Genomic DNA, 22,487 nt, shown 5'->3' with positions numbered 1-22,487 from the left:
TCAATAATAAATGATGTGGCATAGAGCAAATGTGCCAAATTGAGTTATTACAGTATATGGATTAGTTCATAGAGAAAAAATAAACTGTATAGCTGGTGTTAGAGATTCACTGAGTTCTGATTAAAATTTACAAGAATGATGTTCATGTTGACAAAGGCTTTTATAACATATTTGGAAGCATAAAAGTGTTTTATTTTGCAAAAATTGCAGTTTAAAAATTTTTAAGTATTTTAAGAAAGAATTACTTGGAATGAAATTAGGAGAAAATAACTTTTTGATATATCATCCCATTTTAATGGTTACAAGGAAGCAAATCTTTTCGTAATTGAAATGGAAGCAGAATGAAGATAGGATTTTATAAAATCATTGATCTAGAGTAAAGGTTCCCAAAGTGGGTGATACCGCCTCTTGGGGAGTGTTAGAATGATGGGGGGGGGGGAACGGGACAGTAGTAGCCTTGGGTGCAATTAGTTGAGGGCAGTGGAAGCATAAGGAAAGAAGAGAAGAAAATTTGAAAAACTGTTCATACATGTTTCATCTGTGTATGACACTTGAAAGTCATAGTGATTACATTCTTCTCCAGATAAACACACAGAATGCAAGTTATAACCCATCAGTGGTCAAGGTTGCTGACAGATCTTAATAAGCGAGTGTTGGCAGACAAGTATGTCACACATTGTCGGGAAGTCCAGCATGCATTGGCAGGAATGTGTGCGTGTAATAACTTGTTTACAATACAGTACTGTACATTTACATGATGCAATATTGCATCATCAAAATTTCAATGTAAGAAAAAACCCACAAATTTACAATAAATTATTTAAAGATGCATCGTGTTTTTTTTTTTTCAAAAAATATTTTATATTTTATATATTTTTTGAAATGATGCAAATTTTTTAAAAAAAGGGTTAAAGAAATTAGATTTCCAGGGGGGATACTGAGTAAATTTTTTTTTCCAAAAAAGGTGTAGGCCAAATAAGTTTGGGAACTTCTGATCTAGAGCAAAAACGGAACATGTATGTCACCCATTCTATTCTCTTACTCCTCCCTCATTTTATGGATGAAGAAACTAGAGACTTGAAGAGACTTGCCCCTTGTCACAAAGATATGGTAGACAGCTACTGAAGTATTCATGCCCAGGTTCTCTGATTCCAAAGCCAACACCTTTTTACTATGACATGATAATTTTTGGTCTTTACTCTTCTGGTATGTCTAGTTATCCTCATTTTCTCTTTATATCCCACCATCTCTCATATAAACAGATACACACTAGATGGAATCCCCTAAAATAATCCCAAACTACACTTTGGAATCTGTTAATCTAGACACTTTCTAGAGTGGTATCATTCCACACATATGTTATGTATGAGATCATCTTACCCAGTAGCAAACCAGACCAAGAAAAATCTTGACTATAGTTTCTCCTGTAGAGATCATCCCCATGAAATTGAAAAGGCAGACAAAAGTTTGTCTTGGGTAATTAGAGTTCCTCATTGGTACAGAAGAGTAGGAACAAAACTTGATATTTTGAACACCATAACAGATGAAGATAACCATGTGTGGGAGCCTATATTAAGTGTTTTAGGTGCAAGTGATAAATAAAATATTGTGTGTGTGTGTGTGTGTGTGATAAGTTTCTGGATTGAAATAAGAGTGTTAATGAATAAAACAGATTCTTGGTTAAGATTAGTGAATAGTTCCATATGTTTTGTACTGCAGCTTGTTTGCCTCTCTTGGAAACTATTATTGAGACCTGGATGATATCAGTGCTTTTCTTTCTGTCCCAACCAAATAACTTCCTCTTGGTTTTTCCCAAGGTGAGCAAAAAATGCTTATTTCTGGAGATGATGCCAAACTGGTTTAAATTTAGAGTTTGGTAAACTAGAAAGACAAATTGCTTGGCTCTTTGAAGCAATGTTCATTTAATCATTGAGTGCTGATGTTGTAATTCTTGAGAATAAGGGTAGTTATTATATGAACACTCCAATTCTGATTCTCATGATTGCTGGCTTTCATGTTAACCCCCTACTTGCTTAGGTGCAGAACTGATTTGAGTTGCTCCTTGTCATATAGTCTTGGTCTTACATTTGTCAAGCTCTTTGAATTTAGAACAGTGAAATAAAACTATTTAGTAGACCTGATAAATGCCTAATTCTATAGACCTTATTTACATATGAAGTTTTTATATACAACCAATTTACTGAAATATCTTTGCTCCCATTCCTATACAGTGTTATAGGTATTAAAATGTGAGAAGCCTGGTAGTGAAATGAAATTGTGATTCAGGGTAATAGGAGGTAGGAAAATGCAGCATTTTCACAGTGCATTGTCTACTTTTGAGCTGTGTTTTTCAGTCCCAGCTGCAGATGGCGGATATGGATTGTGAACCAGCTGCTATGGTGCAGCTGGTTCAGATCTGACTTTATAAGTGCCTGAATGAAGCAAAATGAAATGTCTGGAAAATTCCAGTCAGGCAACACCAGTGGGAACATGTGAAATTAAATTGTGTGAGTAAATGTGGGCTAAGTTGGGCAAATGAGACAAGCTTGACAGTAGGGGTGAGAACCTGTAGTATGGGAAGTACATAGAATTGTGCCAGTTTGAGGCCTCTCCAGCAGGGGTTGTTCTTTTGATTTTTCTCTTAAACTTCATTGGGCCTCAGTTTTCCTCATCTGTAAAGTGAGGGAGTGAACCAGATGTTCTTTAACATTGATTCCAGGGCTAGGTTCTGTAGTCCCTCATGATAATTTCTTCATTTAGGGACAGAAGAAGGGAAAAGTTAGTGGAAATAGAGTATTCATGATGTTAAAGATAAGTTAAAACTTCAGAATATAGTTGATTTATTATTCAGAACTGATTTATGGTACAGAAGAAAAATAATACTGGATTTGAAATTGGAAGACCTTAGTTCAAATCCTAGTTCTGCTGCTTTCTGGGCCTCAGTTTCCGTATCAGTAAAATGAGGGGGGTTATATTAGATCACCTCCAAGTTCCCTTCCAGCTCCAAATCTAGGATTCTAGGATATTTATCTTGTGTTGTCAGTAGTCTGTCTTTAAATTGCTTGGCAGTGTGTTAAACCCTGGAAATACAAAGAAAGGCAAAAGATATAGTTCCTGCCCTCAAGGAGCTCACAATCTAATGGGGGAGGTAACAGGAAAACTACTATGTGCAAACAAGATATATCAGGAACAATTGAAAATAATCAACAAGGGGAAGGCACTAGACTTTAGACAGACTGGGAAAAGTTCCTCTTCCTTCTTCCTATTGCTTGTCCATTAAGAATGCTATCAGGGCAGCTAGGTGGTGCAGTGGATAGAGAACCGGCCCTGGAATCAGGAGGACCTGGGTTCAAATCCAGTCTCAGACCATGGCCTAGCAAAACAAACAAGTAAACAAACAGAATGCTATCAAAAATTGTTTGCTGATACCAATGGATCTTCTTCCTCACTGTGTAATCTCTTGTAGTGCAGTTAATCAATCAAGAAGCATCTTGCCAAGAAAACAAAAGGGCCAGTATCCAGAATAAAGGTGATGTTTGAGGGAAACATTTGCTTTTACAAGGTCAAGCACTTTCTGCTTTACCAGTATGCATCAGAAACATATTGCCCGGTACTTCCCCTGCTGGGATGTGATAGAAAGTGTTTCCAACTATTAAGTAATTTTTGTCTTAGAAACACATGCTTGGTAACTGTTGTTGGGATTTCCCTCACTTCAGCTTTCACCTTCTACTCTCAATATTTATATTTGGCAGTGGATATGAGTAACACTTATACTGTGCCCTGATCTGATTACTTTGTAGTCCAAAAGAGAAAAATGTTTACTAGTCCAGTATAGTATAAAGTGTTCTGGATTTGGAGTCAGAGGACCAAGGTTTGAATCCTAGCTCTGCCTCTTATTAGCTATATAACATTCATAGGCCTCAGTTTTCCTCATCTTCAAAATGTGGAGGTTTCACTGGTAACCCAAGGACTAAAGAGTGTCATGAAGAATTCCTAAATTCTTCCATTAGCACAATTAATTTATTAGATTAGTTAATTGTCATTTTAGGAAGACCGGAGAGCCTTTTTGGGAAGGAATGAGGAACAGGACACAAAAGTGGTGGAAATAGGAAGAGGAGGGAGGCGTAACTGCACCAAATAGAGTGGGAATAGAGGACAAATTAATATGACTATGAGGAAGAGGCTTGAGTGTGCCTCCCAAGAGGGGGTCTGCACTATGGTCAGAAGGGGTGGGCTCAGGTAGTATGAGAGCTGTACATTTGAATTCCAGTAATTTTTGAGCCTATCAATTCATTCTTTCTAGTAGATAACATCACCTTGCTTTATTGGGACAAAGCAACATACTGCTAAAGACTTTTTTAAAAGTTTTGACTAAAAGAACCATGAATAGATTTTAGCCTAGATTTTACATTTTTATTGTATTTTGTTGCTCTGTCACCTACTGAATTATATTCTAGAGCTACTATAGTCTTCACAATAGCATTGTTCTCCATCGTAGAAAAAAAACTTTCCTTTGTGTGTGTTCCCTGTGTTTGCCTTAAAATTTGGTTCTGGATAAAGAGGGCTCCTAACCATTGTACTAAAATGACAACATGAAAGTATCTGACATGATATCTGTAAATGATTTGGAGTTGAAGGCATAGGGCACCGGGTAAATATGACCTCTTGCCATTAACACCATGACTACTGAGTAGCCAGAATGTTGTGATTCTAATATTTCTCTGCTTTAAAAAAAAAAAAAAAAGAAACAACAACTCTTTCCTTCCTATCTTCCACAGATAACTATTATCTTCAAATCCCACTATGAGTGTACCGATCAAAAAGTATACCAAGCCGTGACGGATGACTTGCCAGCAGCCTTTGTTGATGGCTCCACCAGCGGTGGGGATGGTGATGTCAAAAGCCTACATATTGTGGAGAAAGTGAGCGGCCATCATGTGGAGATGCATGCCAGGTACATAGGAACGACAGTGTATGTGCGGCAATTGGGTCGCTACCTTACCTTGGCTCTCCGCATGCCCAAGAGCCTGGCTATGGCTTATGAAGAAAGCCAGGATCTGCAGCTCTGTGTGAATGGCTGCCCCTCAAGTGAGCGCATTGATGATGGGCAGGGGCAGGTGTCTGCTCTCATGGGGCAGATGCTTCCCCGAGCTGCCTCAGCCCCGGCCTGGCCCGGGTATACACTGGAGACCGCCACTACTCAATGCCATGAGAAGATGCCAGTAAAAGACATCTATTTTCATTCCTGTGTCTTCGACCTGCTCACCACCGGGGATGCCAACTTCACCGCAGCAGCTCACAGTGCCTGGGAGGATGTGGAGGCGCTGCACCCTAGGAAGGAACGCTGGCACATTTTCCCCAGCAGTGGCGTTGGAGGCCTGAGGGGAAGCAGCAGCTGGTCTGTCGGCCTTAGACTCATGTGCTTGATTCTTGTGGCGCTTTTGTAGGGCTGTTGTGTTCTTTTGTTTTATTTTTTGTCTATAACAAAAGTTTTAAAATATATATTGTCATAATATATTGAGTAAGAAGATAAGAGTATATATGTATATACCATGTATATGAAGGGATGTTTGTCCTGGGACACCCACCGGATTGTACATATTGTGTTGGACTGTTTTTCATGTATGTTGGATGTAGTATTCTTTGATTGTATCAATTTTGCTTTGCAGTTTTGTGAAATGTTTTATAATGTCCCTGCATTGGGACCTGTTAGAAAGCACTTTATTTTTTATATATTAAATATTTATGTGTGTATATGGTTAATATGTATAGTCCATACACACAGAGACCACACCCAGTACTCCCTCTGAAGAAGGCCTACTTAAGATGCAGATATGCTCATTACTACTATTTTTTTACCTGATTCTTAGTGCTGTGTTGCCAAGGACCTCAATTTTCATGTTCATAAAAATCACATTCTTTATTTTTATAGATCAAGCGGATTAGATCATTTAAACTATATCTTTATCCTATTTTCCTCCATCTTTCACCCAGTGATAAGCATATATGCTTATCTTAGACTACTGAGGAAGAGATCCCAACTGCCAATCTTACACTGACATTTTTTGCCAATTAGTCTTTAGAGAGAAGAAAAAGGCGCTCTCTGAGTCAAAATTTTTGTACTCTAATGTACTATCAACCTTTTTTTCTCTGAACAGCTTTTTAAATGTCATTATGTTGTTTCTTGTAGTCTTCCTTATAGTCTTTTCCCTTTGCTGTTCTTTTCCAAGTTTTTCATACATGTCACCTTTCCCAGTTAAGACTGTGTCCAAATATCCAAGATGAAATGGGACATGGAAGCAATGACAATATAAGCTTTGTTATGCTGACATGGTGAATTGGTTAAAGTAATGGTTGTTGCCCAGGTCATCACATCAGCTTCTCTCCCAAAACCTTTAAATGAATTTGAAGAGTAGTAATTTATCCATCTAACTCGGTGTTGTTTTCAAAGGTCTGGGAGCCAGAGCTCTAATTCTTGTTTATCTGTGCCACCCTCCCCCCATTCTCCTCCCCTAAAAGAAAAAGCAGAGTTAAATGAATCTTTGACCACCTCATTGTAGCTTAAAGTATATTCTTGCAGCAGGTGGAACCAAGACCGCTTTACTGCATTTGGATAATTTTGAAAATGTGTAAATCTGTGTTTAGCTTATATTTGTCAACTAACTGCCTCCCTCTTCCACATCACTTTGCCTGTAAACATAGCAGAGCTAATGACCAAGTCCTCCTTTTGTTCTTTCAGCTGAGGAAGCTGGCTGGAGTTCAACACAGCAACAGTCTTGAGTGATTTGAGGCTTCTTTGCACTGAGAAATGCTGGTTTAATTTAGGGCTGTGATGAGATAGGTATCTTTGGCTCCTTGTCTATTCATGTATCCAAGAGCTTGAGAGAACAAGTTGGTGCTAGGTCTGGGAAAATGTTGAAAAGAATCCCGGCTCTCACATGGAATGATACAGTGGCTCCAGAGCTAGGGACTGGACCTTTGCTTTCAGTGGTATAGGGAACTTAGAGATGAGGATGTTCCTCTACCAATGCAGGTTATAGCAACTTCTCTGAAACTGGTAGTCTTAGAGAGTTGTGTAGCAGTTCTTAGAGGTTATGTAACTTGCCTAGGATCTCAGAGTCAATGTGTGCCAAAGTGGGACACATACTCCAGAGCTAGTTCAGTGGAAATAGATCTTGAGAGGATCTTAGGAATCATTCAGTCCAGCCCCCTTGTTTTACAGATAAGGAAACCAGAGTCCTGAGGTTAATTGGCTTGCCAGAGTCACATAGTTAAGTAATAGAACTTGGGATTTGAACCTAGATCCTCTACCTTCAAATCAAGTGAACAAATTTGAACAAATTTCCTTATTTTTTTTTAAATCATAGTTTTTGCACAAATTGTTATCAGATTGAAGAAAGATCATTTCTCAAAGCAATAGGTGAAATCCTGAAGACTTTTGGACTGAAAGGTGTGCCATCACTTTTCTACACTTTTAGGTCCTTTTCAGGGAGGAAAAAAGTGCCTCTTTTAGTGATCTGAAAAAATAAAGCTGAGCATTGTATTTCACATGAAAGAATAAATGGAAGTGCTCTGTATTCCTGGTGCATAATCACACTATGGGTGTAAGTACCTAACTCTCTTACAGTATACTTAACCAGTTCCCTTTCTTGCTAGAATACCTGCCTGTACATTACTTTGTAGTCCCTAGGCCCCACAGATCCGTATGTTTCAGAAATGGAAGTTCTTCCCTAGGGGGAGGGTTAAGTTCATTTTCTGCTATTCCTTCTCCCTGGTTTCTGGAGAAAATGTTACTTGTACATGTTGGTTCCTGAAATCCACCATTAGCCAAAAAAAAGTTTCCCTTTACCCCAAACATGTGGGTGGATAGTCTGAAGCTGGTGAATGGTCTCCTGGGGAACTCAAGCATGGAAGGAACATGGATTTTCCACAGATGCTTCCAGTGACTGCCTTAAGAAGCCTTCAATTCTTTTCTATTTCTTTGTGTGCTTGGAAACCCTCACAATGTGTCAAGACTTTGCAGGAAACTTTTAGATGTGGTTCATGGATATACTAATAAGTATTTGTGTAAAAGAGTGAGTGTGCAGTGTGTAAATACTTTAAATTATTATGCTAGAAAAATAAAGTTACATACCCTGCTGTGGAATGCTTGTCGTGGTTATGGTGACACCTGCTGAGAAGGTAGAGAAGCACAGGTGAAGAAAAAATGTTTAAAAAGCATATTGGATAACCCATCTGATTAGACTCTTTGTGTCATCCACCTCTAAATGCAAACCAACAGCATTTTCTTCATTCTTCCATTATTATATATTATATATATTAGTTGATTTTTTTTAGGGCATCATGGGGTTTTTTTATGGTTATAAGTCACAAAACTATGAGCTGGAAGGGACCTTAAAAATTATTTAGTTTAACCCCCCCATTTTACAAATGAGGAAACAGGCTACAAATATTCCATTGTCTATGAGATCTGATAATGTGCCAGCATCACTGTTTTCTAGAGTTATCTGGTTCATGTTCACATTCAGTGTTGACTTTAGGCATTTTTATTGCTGCAGTATATGTTGGAGAGATCATTAGTAATAAGAACTGATATTAAAGCAGTGCTTTAGGGTTTGCAAAACAATTTACATTTCTTACCTTATTTTATCCTTATAACAGTGCTATGAAGCAGGTGCTATTATCCCCACTTCACAGAGGTGGAAACTAAGGCTTAGTTTGAGTGACTTGCCTAGGGTCACATGGGTAGTATCAGACTGGATTTCATCCCAGGACCTCCTGACTGCAAATCCAGCATTCAACATTTTACCATTATTTTGACATGAAGATTGGGTTTCTTTAATTTTTAGCAAATTCCCACATCTTAGATATTCTTTAAAATTACATTACAACTTTTTTCTTTATTTTGGAAACACATTGAATGGGAGAAAATTTGGGTTCAATTCCTTTGTAAACAACAGCCCAAGAAAACACAAGTTGTCTACAATGAACTTCTTCAACAGGGCCTTTAGTTCTACTCTAAAATGCTACATCTTGACCACCTCAGCCAGTAGGGAATTATTCCAATCTGCTTGTGGATGGATGTTCATTCATTGCTGGAGAATGTCATGAAACTTAACTGGTTGGTACCACTGTATATGTGTACAGTGTAATCAGCTGGATCCACACTGCTGCTTTGTAGTATTTTTATGTATTTCTTGTTTACTTAACATTCCTCACATGTTCAGACCTCTCTCATGCTTCCTTCACCCCACTTCTGCTTTTTGATTAAAGACGGACTTGAGACCTCTAAACTTCCTTGCCTCTCCATATATTCTGTATGTTTACTTATCCTCTCTTCCTTCACTCCTCTTCTGAGCAAGAGATTTCCCTTCTTGCCCTTCCCACTTCCTCTGGCATATTCTTTTATCAATTATTGCATCTCCCCTTTGTGCTATCTTTTTTTTTTTTTAAACTTCAAACTTGGTAGGATCCTATCCTAAGAAAATCAGCTGCACCTTCCTTCTGCCATTCTGTCAACTTCCTTTCACTGGCAAGCAACTTAATCTTCTCTTCCCCACCACTTACTCCTTAACCTTTTGCATTCCAGGCTCTGCTCTCATCAGTGACCAGTTATCAGGTCCATTGACTTTAAGTCTTTATTGTGTCCTCCCTGCATCACATGAAACCTTTTCATCACTGTCCTTCAGACTTTTTTATTGACTTACTGTTCCCCAAGTGTGCCCTATCTTTTTTTATTTTTCTGGCCCCAAGTCTTTGTTCATGTTCTCTTGAATGCTTTTTTGCTTGCTCATCCCTACATTTATTCTTATAGAAGTCTTTTTCTTAATTTTTTTTATATCATGTACTTTTCCATATCTATATTATATGTGTGTGTATAATATATATACCTATATATTTATGTATACTTTTTCTTTAAGACATTTTTATGTCACTTGCATTTCATATAGATTTATATATTTCCGTCTCTTCAGAGAGCCATCCTTTATAACAAAGAATTAAAAGAGGAAAAAGACTAACATACACATGAAAAAATCTGAGTGTATGCCATGTTCCTACCCATGAAGTTCCCCCTACTTCTGCAAAAAGAGAAATAGATTTTCCTATCCTAATTTACACAATGGTCAATTTGAGGCATTTTTCAGGGTTTTTAAATTTTTCTATTTACTTTGTTGCAGTCATTCATATTTTTACCCAGTATTGCTTCACTGTGTATCAGTTCGTTATGTCTTCAAATGTTTCTTTGTGTTCATGTTATTCCTTACCCTATATTTCAAAGGTCATCTCAAATGATTCTTCCTTCATGACTTTCCTACCATCTCTTCCTTCTCAGTATCCCAGTAACACTTTGTTGTCTCTCTTGTAACACATTCTCTCTTGTTTATTTACATTCTCGTTCTCTTTACTAATATCAGCTCTTAGAGGGCAGGGGTTATGTTGTCCATCTGTTTGCTCCCCAGTAGTACCTAGTGCACCTAGCACAATGCTTTGCATGTAGCAAAACTTAATGAATATTTGTGGAATGAAAGAATGGAACTAATCGAATATGATTTTGTTGTAAATGTGAATATCTGCTGCCTGCCTACTTACATGCCAACACTGGGCTAAGCTCAGGATACATGACAAAGTAAACAGTAACAATTCCTGCCTTCAAGGAGCTTAACTATATACTGGATGAATACAACACATAATGGGCAAATATGTTGAGGGCCAGAGCTGGAGAGTCTAATATGGGATAAGGAATTTAGGTTAGAGCTTGACTCTTTCCTTTTCCTACTAAGGGCTTAATTATTCAGAACATTTGGCTCACCAGCTTCCAGTGCCTAGAGGGTTAGAACACTCTGACCCTTAGACCTTGATAGTAAGCAGGTGTGAACAATTAAGGATGTGCGTAAGGGCTGGGGTTAGTCACCTAAGAATGGGGAGAATGCCTTGGGAGTGATTGTTAGCTTTCACTATATAATCCTGACCCTCAGAATAATAAACGGCTCAGTCTTTCACTGACCTGGCGGCCCACGTTTCTTCATTTCACACTCCTCCGTTTGATGCAACACTTAATCGCAGGTGACACAAATAGAACATAATTTTAGGAGGGAAATCATTAAATATCTTTTCCACTTTTTTTCAGTAAGGATGTCTTATAATTATTTTCGAATTCCTATTTAGAATTGCATCTGAACATGAAAAGCCTTTTTCTTTATTCATAATATCAATTTGTGTTTATATAGTGCTTTACAGTCTCAAAAGAGAGAAGGTCTCGTTTACCCCCAAGGTGGGCTGGTATTACCCATTTTATAAATGAGCACATGCTCATAAAAGTTAAGTGACTTACTCAGGCTCACACAGATAGTAAATGATAGAGCTTAGACTCGGGCTCAGGCTCAGTGTTTTTCCTACTATATATCATCCTGATTTGCACCTTGGTAGATAATGATTAATGGATTCAAGTGTACAGGTTGCACTATGACGCCTTTCTATTTGCCATCCAAACATAAATCACTTGCCCCTTTATTCAGAAGCATCTTTATTCAATCAATTGCTTTTGAATTTTTCATTTTCAAAGCTCTAAAACTCAACAAGGTTGACACATCAACTGAATTAGGATAGTAATGTGATATTCCTCATATAGGGATAGAGACTAGACCTATAATCATTGGTCTAGGGAACTCCCAGATGAAGAAACTCCCTTTGATGCAAGTGGGTCCTTTGCAATATATAGTCTTCGTTGTCTGGGGCACTGAGAGCTTAAGTGACTTGCCCAGAGTCAGAGTTATGTGTCAAAGGCAGCACTTGAATCCAGGTCTTTTTCCACCTTCCATGTACAAAGATAATAAAGTGCCTAACAAGCTGTCATTAGGGGGTGTCTGTTCTGAGTTGTCTTTTCAGGAGTAGTGATAAAAATTTCTTTACTCTTTCTATTTTTTTTTTTACCTTGGCGTGTATTTTCCAGGTGACTGAGACCAGAGTGAAAGGTATTGTCAGTAACCATAGAGCAGAATGATACTTAAACCATCTGTAAAAATGTGGTCAGAGAGTCTTTTAAAATTTAGCAGGGACAAAGTTAGCATCAACCTACTTGTCAGACCAGTAGCAGAGAGCAAAGCCAAGTCTGCCACCTAGTGACTTGCATCAGTGTTCATTCACGAATAGAGTTTCTCTGTCACTCAGCACCGTGGAGTATGGTCTCTCACTGCCTTTCAAGGGTCTATAATTTCTAGTTTATTCTCATTCTAGCCCTATGCTCTGCCTTTTCCTCCACTCTAAGTGCCAGCAGGATCAGACAACCATTGATCTCTTAAGTGAAAGCACTATAGGTCTCTCCCCAAGGAGAGATAGAACTTGTGACCTTAGACTCAGCATGGTTCTCTAACAAACTTGGGATGATGGGAAACATAGAATTAATAGTCATTGCTATGAACATGAATGGGATGAATTCATCTCTAAAATAAGAGGATAGCAGAATAGAAATCAGAATGAAATAAAATCAGATAACTTATATGAATTATTTTGCAAATCCTGAAGGACTGTATAAATGTTGTTATTATCTAACTAGCTACAACAACTGAAACATGCCCAGTTAGGACTATTTAAACTGCCAAAGAATAATTATAGCTTACACTTGTCTATCTGTTCAGATGGTCAGTGTCTGGAAAAAAAAGGAGTATTTACTATAATGACTGAATCATTTAATAGAGATAGTAGAGAAAGGATGCATAGGTATTTTATCCCCAATATTCTTGACTTTGGGTTACATAGAGATTTATTCAACCAGAAATTAAAAACTCAATTCCCTTTTGTTTCACATCCCTATTGTTACCTCAGAAGGGAAAGAAATGGCCATCAAGGGCAGAATCAGCTCATCATCTTCCTCTTCCTAAGCTACCACTCACATGTATAGCTCTTTAAAGTTTGCCAAGTGTTTCATATTCATCATCTTAGCTGATCCTTACAACACCTGTGTGAGATAAATGCTTTTATTTCCATTGTACAGATAAGGAAACAGTCTTAGGTCAAATAATTTGCCCAGTCACATATATTGAAGTGTCTGAAGCAGGATTTGAACCAAAGTCTTCCTGACTCCTAGTTCAGCACTCTATTGTTTCCATATTGCCATGATAATTAGTATGTAGAAGGCCTCTATCAAACTGCATTTCTCAGTGGGTGAATCCATGTTAGGCCTGTGTCTAGCACCTGTAACAATCCCTAGGACAGTGAGAAAGAATGGTTTTCATCCCTGTTATGTTCTGGCCAACCAGATGGACACATACATGAACCAATAAATTTTAATCTTGTGTAGTAACTTTCATGCAAGATACTATTAAGATGTAAGACTTAGCTATAGGCACGATGGAGACAACAGGCAGGAGAAACAAGCATCACACAATACACGTATATATCACAGATCTGTGGATCACACATAAATAGATCACAGGATCTCAGTAGCCATCTAGTCCTACTCATGTGGGGGAAAAAATCACCCCTAAAATATACCTGACAAGTAGTGAGCCATCTTTTTCTCAAATGCCTCCAGTAAGAGAAGGGGAAGGGGAGGGAATAAGTATTTATTAAGTACCTACTATGTGCCTGGCACTGTGCTAAGCACTTTACAAATATTATCTTACTTCCTGCCTTCCACACTGGACAGCTCTAATTGTTTTTCCTTCCATCAAGTTTGAATTTGTCTCTTTGCAACATTTGAACCTTTGCTCCTTCTAGGGACAAGGAAAACACATCTCTTCCAAATGAAGACACCTGTCATTTCTTTAAGCTAACCATTCCTGGTTTTTTTTTTCAACAAATCCTAAAATGGTATGGACTTGAGGCCCTTTGCTATCTTAAAACCCTTCCTCTGAACATTCTTTAACTTGTTAAGATCTTAATGTATGATGCCCTAAACTGAACACAGTATTTCAGATTTGGCCTGACAAGTGGGACCATCACCACCTTAGCCCTGTGTCTTTGTGTTACTCATTGCTCAGAATCCCAAGCACTGGGTTTGAACAGACCAGGTTAAATCTTGAGGACTTATCAAAAAAAGAAAAAAAGTCTTTTGTCACCCACCTTTAACAATATTGAACTATAACTCGTGTCTAGTTCTCAATAGGTGTCCTTAGCATTCAAGCTTCCAACCTGATGATGGAGCTGCATCAATTAATATATTTCAGTTACAGTTATTTCACTCCCTTAGAAAATACAAAACTGCATAAACGATAGTAGTTCATAAAAAATTCAATTAAATTCTCTTTTCCTCTCCAAGGACTCCTACTTCCTTGCAGGGGCATATATGTTATAGAGTTATAGTACAACCTTAAGGATTAAGGAATTCTGGAAAGGAATAAGGCATGTGAGGTACATGGTAAGTGTAATCATCTATCAGCCATTCACACTGCAAATAACTTATGGTGATAGTGGATTCCACCTCTTCTCTCCAACAACCTGAGTCCAGGAATCTGATGCACAATTTCCCTTCCTCTCTTTAGGATTCTGATGCTTTCCAGGCACTCTCCTTTCTTTTCCTGGAATGTTGGGTCTTAGAACTCCAAAAAGTTGGGTCAAGGAATACTTTTCACTCATTAAAGACTGAGATTCAGGAAATTTCATAACTCCGCCCCTGCCTGCCCTGCCTGTTGACATCTCTTGAGCCTAGAAGCTATCACAACTTCTCCATGGTTACCATCTACAAGACTAGGAGTTTGTTGTCCCTAAAGGACTGTGCTGATGCACAGGCTATCCCTCCTGAGAACAGAGTCTTTTCTTCACTTTTTGCTCAGCTGTCTCTCCACATTCTCTGGCAGATCTGCTTGCCTCCTTTGGGACCCAGGTTACAGCTCAGATCTATACAATCAAATGTTTATATTCTATAAACTTTAAAGTGAAGTAGTTTAGCAAGGTGGAAGAAGTCAGTGGCCATCTATTCTAACTCATATCAAAAAACAAAACACAAAACACCTCTACATCCCAAGAAGTTAGGAAAACCTGGATTCAGGTCCTACTTCTGACACATGACATACTGGCCGTGTATCCATGAGCAAGTTACTTAACTTTTCAATGACCCAAGAAATTCTCAGTCCAAAAATTACAGATGATGTTCAACACTGGAAGTTTCCCCACACCAAGGAAATCATAGGTATGTATTAAAATAAAAAGGGCAATGTAAGGTGACAGTACATCATCATTAGTGTCTTTATCTTTACAACAAGCCTATGAGAAAGACAGTACAAATATTATTATTCCAGTCACTCAGAATCACAACCTTGGAGCCATCTTCAACCTCACTGCAGTAGTGTTGCGGTAAAAACTGCAATAAAGAGAAACTGAGGCACAAAGTTCTAACCATGATCAATTTATTAGTACAGCTAGTGAATACCAATAAATTGGCTCCAAGACCCCTCAGTAGTCAAGGATGCATCTGACAGAGCAACTCTTATAGAATTTACAACATGACTATGCAAACATTTTGTTCCTGATTGGTGGGTGCTACTTATATCAATCAGTTCCTAGCCAGGTGGACCAATCTCCCCTAACACCTTCTGGAAAGTCTTATGTTGGGCAAAATTTTTATCACCAGATTGACTCATCTTCCCTAGAAAGTCCTGTGGTGGGCAAACATCCTATGACCAGTTTGACTCATCTTCTCCCATGGTCAACAAAAGCTCACAAATTTGAATTTTTGTGGTTGAACTTTAGCCCATAGGGAAGTTAAGCTCTTACAGGTTTTACTAGTAGGGCCTATGCAATCAAGTCTGAATTTGATCCACAAATATTGATTCTGATTAGATACCCTGATAAGATACAATTCTCAATCAATAATTAATCATGGAACATCAATTTTCAAATGTCACAATAGGCAACTGAATTACAGGCTTAAGAGAACTCAAACTTATATAATGAGGGAGCCACCAATACATAGTGAATTGACTAAACCTTATTAAAATAATACAAATTAAAGTGGGGCATCAATTTTTAATTTCATAATACCCATCAGTCACCAAGTCCTAATTTTCCTACCTCCATGAAATCTCACATCTATCCCATTCTCTCCTCTCACACAGATACCACACTAGTGAACGCCCTCTTCTGTAGGGTGATTACAATATTCTCCTAATTGTTTTCCTTGCTCAATTCTCTCCCTATTCTAATCCACCCTCTATTAAGCTGCAAAAGTGATTTTTCTAAAGCATAGGTGTAACTGCATAATTAATTAAATAACTAAGGAATTAAGGTTGCCCAGGAGAAACATCAACAATCTCAGATATGAAGACAATATCACTCTAATGGCAGAAAACGGAGAATTAAGGAACCTTGATGTGGGTGAAAGAGGAGAATGTAAACCCTGGCTTGAAGCTTATCAAAAAATCAAGATCATGGCAACTAGTCCCATCACTTCCTGGCAAATAGAGGGAGAAGAAATGGAAGCAGTATCAGATTTTATATTCTTGAGCTCAAAGATCACTGCAGAAAGCATTGCAGCCATGAAATTAGAAGATGCTTGTTCCTTGGAAGAAAAGCTATGACAAATCTGGACAACATACTAAAAAGCAGTGAAATCAATTTGCTAACGAAGGTCCATACAGTCAAAACTATGGTTTTTTTCTAGTAGACATGAGTGGTTGTGAAAGTTGAAATATGAGGAAAGCTGAGCGCTACAAAATCGATGCTTTCAAATTCTGGTGCTTGAGAAGACTTTTGAGAATTCCTTGGACTGCAAGGAGATCAAATCAGTCACTAGTTAGAGAAATTAATTCAAAATATTCACTAGAAGGACAAATAGTGAAACTGAAGCTTAAATGCTTTGGCCACATAATGAGAAAACAAGACTCATTGGAAAAGACCCTGATATTGGGAAAGATTGAAGGCAAAAGGAAAAGGGGATGGCAGAAGATGAGAGGGATAGATAGTGTCACAAAAGCAATGAATATGAATTTGGAAAAACTTTGGGAGATAGTGGAGGATAGAAGGGCCTGGTGTGCTGTAGTCCATAGCTTTCCTTCCAAGGAGCTATAGTTCAGGAAGAGTTGGACACAACTGAGTGAATGACAAAAACAACAACTACTACACATCACTCCCCTACTCACTAAAACTCCGTGGGTTCTCCACCGCCTCAGGGATCAAATATGCATTAAAACCCTTCTCAAGCTGGCTCTAGCCTATCTTTCCAGCCTTATTTTATATTACTCACCTGAGTTATAGTTCAGCCAAACTGGCTTTCTTGCATGGGATACCATCACCACGCCAGTGTACAGGCTGGCCCCCATACCTGGAATGCACCCTTTCTTCTTCTTAGAAACCCTAATTTCCTTCAAAGCTCAATTCAAAGATTGCTTTCTACACAAAACCTACACAATGATCCCTTTAGCTACTAGTGCCCCACCCCACAATTCTCTTGTGTTTATGTATATATTTTACATATATGCATGCTGTTTTCCTTCCTTAGGAGAAAATAAGATCTTTGAAGGTAGGAACTATTTTATTTTTGTCTTTTTTATTTCCCACTATTCCTGGTTCATAAAAGGAACTTAAATACTTCATAAGATCATAACTTTAGAACTGGAAAGGATTTTAGAGGCATTTTACAGATGAGGAAATTGAGGCAAAGAGAAAGTTATATGACTTGTCCAAAGACACACAGCTAATAAATGTTTGAGGCAGAATTTGAACTCAGATCTTCCTGACTCCAGGTTCAGCACTCTACCCACTGTGCCACCAGTTGCCTCAAACTCAACTCCATTTTCCATTGGAGGAGACTGACTCACAGTAAGATTAGATGATTATTTACTCACACACAGTAAGTGGCAGAGTTGGGATTTGAATCTATCTCTTTCGGTCCTAAATTCTGTATTCTTTCTCATTTAAAAAAAAAGGAAAAAAAAAGAATGGTTTGTTATTTGGGAGTTTACTTGCATAATCCATGAAAATGAAAAATCCTGCTTTAAAAGTCAACAACAGAGAAAGTATGTTGCCAGATTGATTTGATCTGTTATATAGATCAACCAAGGAGGAATTGTGTCATCCATCAACACCATTTCATTTATATTTAACAGGATTATTTCAAACAATGTTGTAATCCTAGCTAGGGAGATGCAGTGCTAGAAGAATTCTGGAAGAAGAGTTAAATCCCTTTCAAGCACTTGGATTGGGGGAAGGGAGATGAGTAATACATTCGTTTCTCTACCACTGATTTCCTCTTTCGAGCAGTAAATAGCATGGAAAGGCTGGTCAGTGAAGCAGGGGGTTCATTGTGTATTTCCCTCCATCCTATCCTCTCATACTTTTCCCCTTCCCTCAAATGTTCTTCTATAGTTGCTGCTGGGATATGGTTAGGCTGCTGGTGGTCTAGGTAATATCCTCCCCCTACAGACTTCAGATCACATATCAACTGTGAGTCACACACACATATATGTCTGTATACCGTACATACATATCTTACAGAGGTCATAAACAGATGAACACCATTTGTCTCAGAAACTGTTTTCCACTTGAGACACATGGGTTGCTGTGTCTACTCTTAAAATCATGGTTACAGGGTTTTGTTGTTGTTGGTTAAAGTTCTAATTCGTATTCCCAAATAATATCCTAAATTTAAAGTACTGGATATCAAAAATCAGACGTTATGAAACTCAAGGGCTCCACTCAGCCCTTCTCCTCACTCACATATCATCTGCCTCATAATCTCTCACCTAGAATTTTGCAGTCACCTCTTAATTGGTCCCCCTGTCTCGATTCTTTCCCCACTCCAAACCATCCTTAAGACATCTGCCAAAATGATTTTCCCTAAGACCAGATTTGATCTTCTCAATAAATTCCAGTGGCTCCCTATTACCTCTGAGCAAAATACAAAATTGTTCTATTAGGCTTTTGAGGTATTTTAAAATCTGACCCTAACCTATCTTTCCAGCCTCATTCTATATTGCCCTTCCCATTCTCTAAGCTCCATATAAACTGGCTTTTTTGTTCCTCATACAGAGCACTCCATCTTCTGTCTCAGTATCTTTGCATTAGTGTTTCCCATACCTGGAGTTCATTCCTTCCTCAATGCCATGCTAAATCTCCCTCTTCATTCTAATGCAGCTCTAGCACCACCTCCTATAAAGCTTCTCCTGATCTCCCCAATAGCTAGTGCCCTCCTTCCTAACTAGGTTGGTAGTTAACTATTTTGTATTTATTCAGCACGTGCTTATGTGTGCATTTTGTCTCCCTGACAGAATGTAAAATCATTGAAAATAGGGATTGTTTCACTCTTTATATTTAAATACCCAGTGCCTGGCATATATTAGGCATAATTATAAGCTGTATGACCTTGGGCAAGTCACTTAACCATATTTGCCTCAGTTCCTCATCTGTAAAATGAGCTGGATAAGGAAATGGCAAACCACTCTTTGCCACAAAAACCCCAAATGGGGTCATGAAGAGTTGGACATGACTGAATTGATTCAACAAAATTGTTTATTGATTGATTGATTGGATCTACTTAATTTAATACCTATGCCCAGATGAAGAACACATGATGCTAAAGCAAAGTTTTCTTGATCAAAGTTAATAATTATTTTTGAGTTATTTTGTCCTGGCATGTTATGTTGGAAATACATAGTATTTTGGACTTGCCTGCATAGTAGTGGGTATCTTTGAGCCCCTGCTTCCAATTTAGTTGGTTTCAAAGAAACAGAGATATGAGGCAGAATGGTACAAGAGAAAAGAATGTGGGAGATCTGAACTTAAGAGGATATGGGTTCCCTGGATTTTTCAGTAAGAGATCATAGAGATCTCTTTCAGCCTTGGCCACTTACAACCTATATGACCCTTCTGAATCTCAGTTTCCTTATATGTAAAAAGAGGAGAATTGAATTGGGTTATCTCTAAGGCCCTTTCCAGATCTAATCTATCAAAATAGATGCTTCAAAAATATGTAGGAACAGATACACTGTTCTTGATTTATAGAGACACACTGCCCTCTAGAGGTATGAATGGGAGTTTATGACCATAAAGAAAATGTTCACAGGATCCTAAGTTTAGAGATGAAAAATCCTAAAGAATAGGTAGGGCAAAGAACAAATTATAGAAATAATAGATAATTTCATTAAGGAAAATTATGACAACATACCTATGGGACAATATACCTATGAGTTGCAGCCAAAATAGTCCCTGAGGGAAAATGTCTATCTCTAAAGATGTTCATCCACAGAATAGAGAAGGAATATGTCAATGAATTGGGCATGCGATCAAAAATAAAATAAAATAAAATAAATCTTAGAAAAGTAACAAATCAAAAACCTCAAATGAAGGAAAAAAACCAAACATTTTAAAATCAAAGATAAGCTAAATTGAAATTTTAAAAATTGGTAAATACAACTAGAGGTTTATTTTAAAAACTAATAAACCAGTAGCTAATCTAATAAAAATATTTTTTAAACCACATCAAAATTGAAAACACAGTATTCTCAACAACTGATGAAATAAATATTGGAAACTATTTTTCCTAATTAAATGCCAACAAAACTGGTAACTTAAAGGAAAGAGATGAATACTGACAAAAACATATACACAAAAACAAGAAAATGAATTTAAATAATCCAATTTTAGAAAAAAAAACTTGATTTTTTAATAGAAAATAAAGAAAATTTCAAAGGAAAAAATACCAAAACTAGATGAATTTTTACAAGCTAATTCTACCAAACATTGAAAAAATAATTCCAATGGTATGTGAAAATTTTCAAAAATAGAGACATAATGGATCCTACCAAAATAGTCCTATGAGACAAATGTCACCTGATATTCTGAATCAGGTAAAAGTGGAGAAAAAGAAAACTATTAAACAATATTTTGAGTGAATATCAATGAAAAAATATTACATAAAACATTAGCAGAGTTTACAATAATATATCAAAAAGATATGACCAGGCTAAATTTCTTTTTTTAATGAGTTTTTAATTGATCTTTTGTTTTTTATATCACCATAGTTTCTCCTATTGTTCTTCTCCTTTCCTCTCCAAGAGAACTAGACCAAGTGAAAAAAAAAATTGTATTTTTAAAGACAGAAAAAGAGGAGAGACAGAGCAAAGATGGCAGAGTAAAGGCAGGGATTCACCTGAGCTCTCCCCCAAACCCCTCCAAATACCTTGAAAAAATGATTCTAAACAAATTCTAGAGCAGCAGAACCCACAAAAAGAGAGAGTGAAATAAATTTCCAGCCCAAGACAGCTTGGAAGGTGGGCAAGAAAAGTCTGTTGCACCAGGGTGAAAGAGGAGCACAGTCCAGTGCAGAACACACCAGGCCAGCCCTGGCCCCAGAAAACTAGAAATAGGCCTTGGGAGTGATTGAATCAGCAGTGGCAGTAGCAGCAGCTGCTTCAGGAGTTCTCAGACCACAGATGGTACAGGGGTGGAACAACTGGTCAGAAGGACAGTACCTTTTTTGCTAGCACTCAGGCAGGACTCTGTTACTTTTCTCCTAGTTGGATCTAGGTCCTGGGTGGCAGTCCCACAGCCACACCCAGAAGGAACATTAGCATCTCAGAGCTTACAGCCACAGTGGAGGGGCAGCCCTTCTCAGTTCCAGGGTAGAAAAGAGTGCTTGTTATTACTCACAAACTAGAGCACAGGCCTTGATATGATGCTTGAATCATACCACCTTGGAAGAACTGAAAACTTACAGGTCCTTAGATGTATCTCTGAAAACAGCTGTACAAAACCCCTGAAGCTTGGGACAGTATGCCCTTTACCCTGGAAGCAGAGCCCTACTTTAACAAAGAGTTAAAAGTCAACTAATAAGCTGCAAAAATGAGCAAACAATTGAAAAAAAAACTAACTACTAAAAGTTACTATGGTGACAAGGAAAATCAAAACAAACATTCAGAAGAAGACAACAAAGTCAAAGCTCCTATATCCAAAGCCTCCAAGAAAAATATGAATTGGTTTCAGGCCATGGAAGAGCTTAAAAAGGATTTTAAAAATCAAGTAAGAGAGGTAGAGGAAAAATTAGGAAGAGAAATGAGAGTGATGCAAGAAAATAACGGAAAAAAGTCAGCAGCTTGGTAAAGGAGACACACAAAAAATACTGAAGGAAATAATACCATAAAAAATAGACTAACCCAAATGGCAAAAGAGGTCCAAAAAGCCAATGAGGAGAAGAATGTGTTAAAAAGCAGAGTTGGCTAAATGGAAAAGGAGGTATGAAAGCTCACTGAAGAAAATAATTCCTTAGAAATTAGAATTGAGCAAATGGAAGCTAATGATTTTATGAGAAATCAAGAAACAATAAAACAAAACCCAAAACCAAAAGAATGAAAAAAAATAGAAGACAATGTGAAATATCTCATTGGAAAAACAACTGACCTGGAAAAAAGATCCAGGAGAGATAATTTTAAATTTTTAAAATTATTAGACCACCTGAAAGCCGTGATCGAAAAAAGAGTCTAGACATCATCTTTCAAGAAATTATCAGGGCCACCACATGGAAACTGAGTGACCAGGCCAGCCTGCCAGTGGGCCCC

General features: G+C 37.8%; 1 protein-coding gene across 2 annotated transcripts in view; it reads left to right on the top strand.

Annotated features, from left to right (window-relative positions):
* RGMB (repulsive guidance molecule BMP co-receptor b) overlaps positions 1-8,146 on the top strand; it is a 34,815-nt gene extending 26,669 nt beyond the window's left edge. For both annotated transcript variants that reach the window (XM_021009179.2, XM_021009197.2), the window contains one exon: positions 4,779-8,146. In XM_021009179.2, the coding sequence (XP_020864838.1) occupies positions 4,779-5,447 (669 nt within the window). In that variant the 3' untranslated portion in view covers positions 5,448-8,146. The remainder of the gene's footprint in view (positions 1-4,778) is intronic.
* Positions 8,147-22,487: the final 14,341 nt, after the last annotated feature.

The sequence above is a fragment of the Phascolarctos cinereus genome, unplaced genomic scaffold (genome assembly GCF_003287225.1).
Source record: "Phascolarctos cinereus isolate Bilbo 61053 unplaced genomic scaffold, phaCin_HiC Scaffold_4;HRSCAF=312, whole genome shotgun sequence".
NCBI classification, from domain to species: Eukaryota; Metazoa; Chordata; class Mammalia; order Diprotodontia; family Phascolarctidae; genus Phascolarctos; species Phascolarctos cinereus.
The sequence above is the reverse complement of the archived record's forward strand: the minus strand, read 5'-3'. Positions and strand labels throughout refer to the sequence as shown.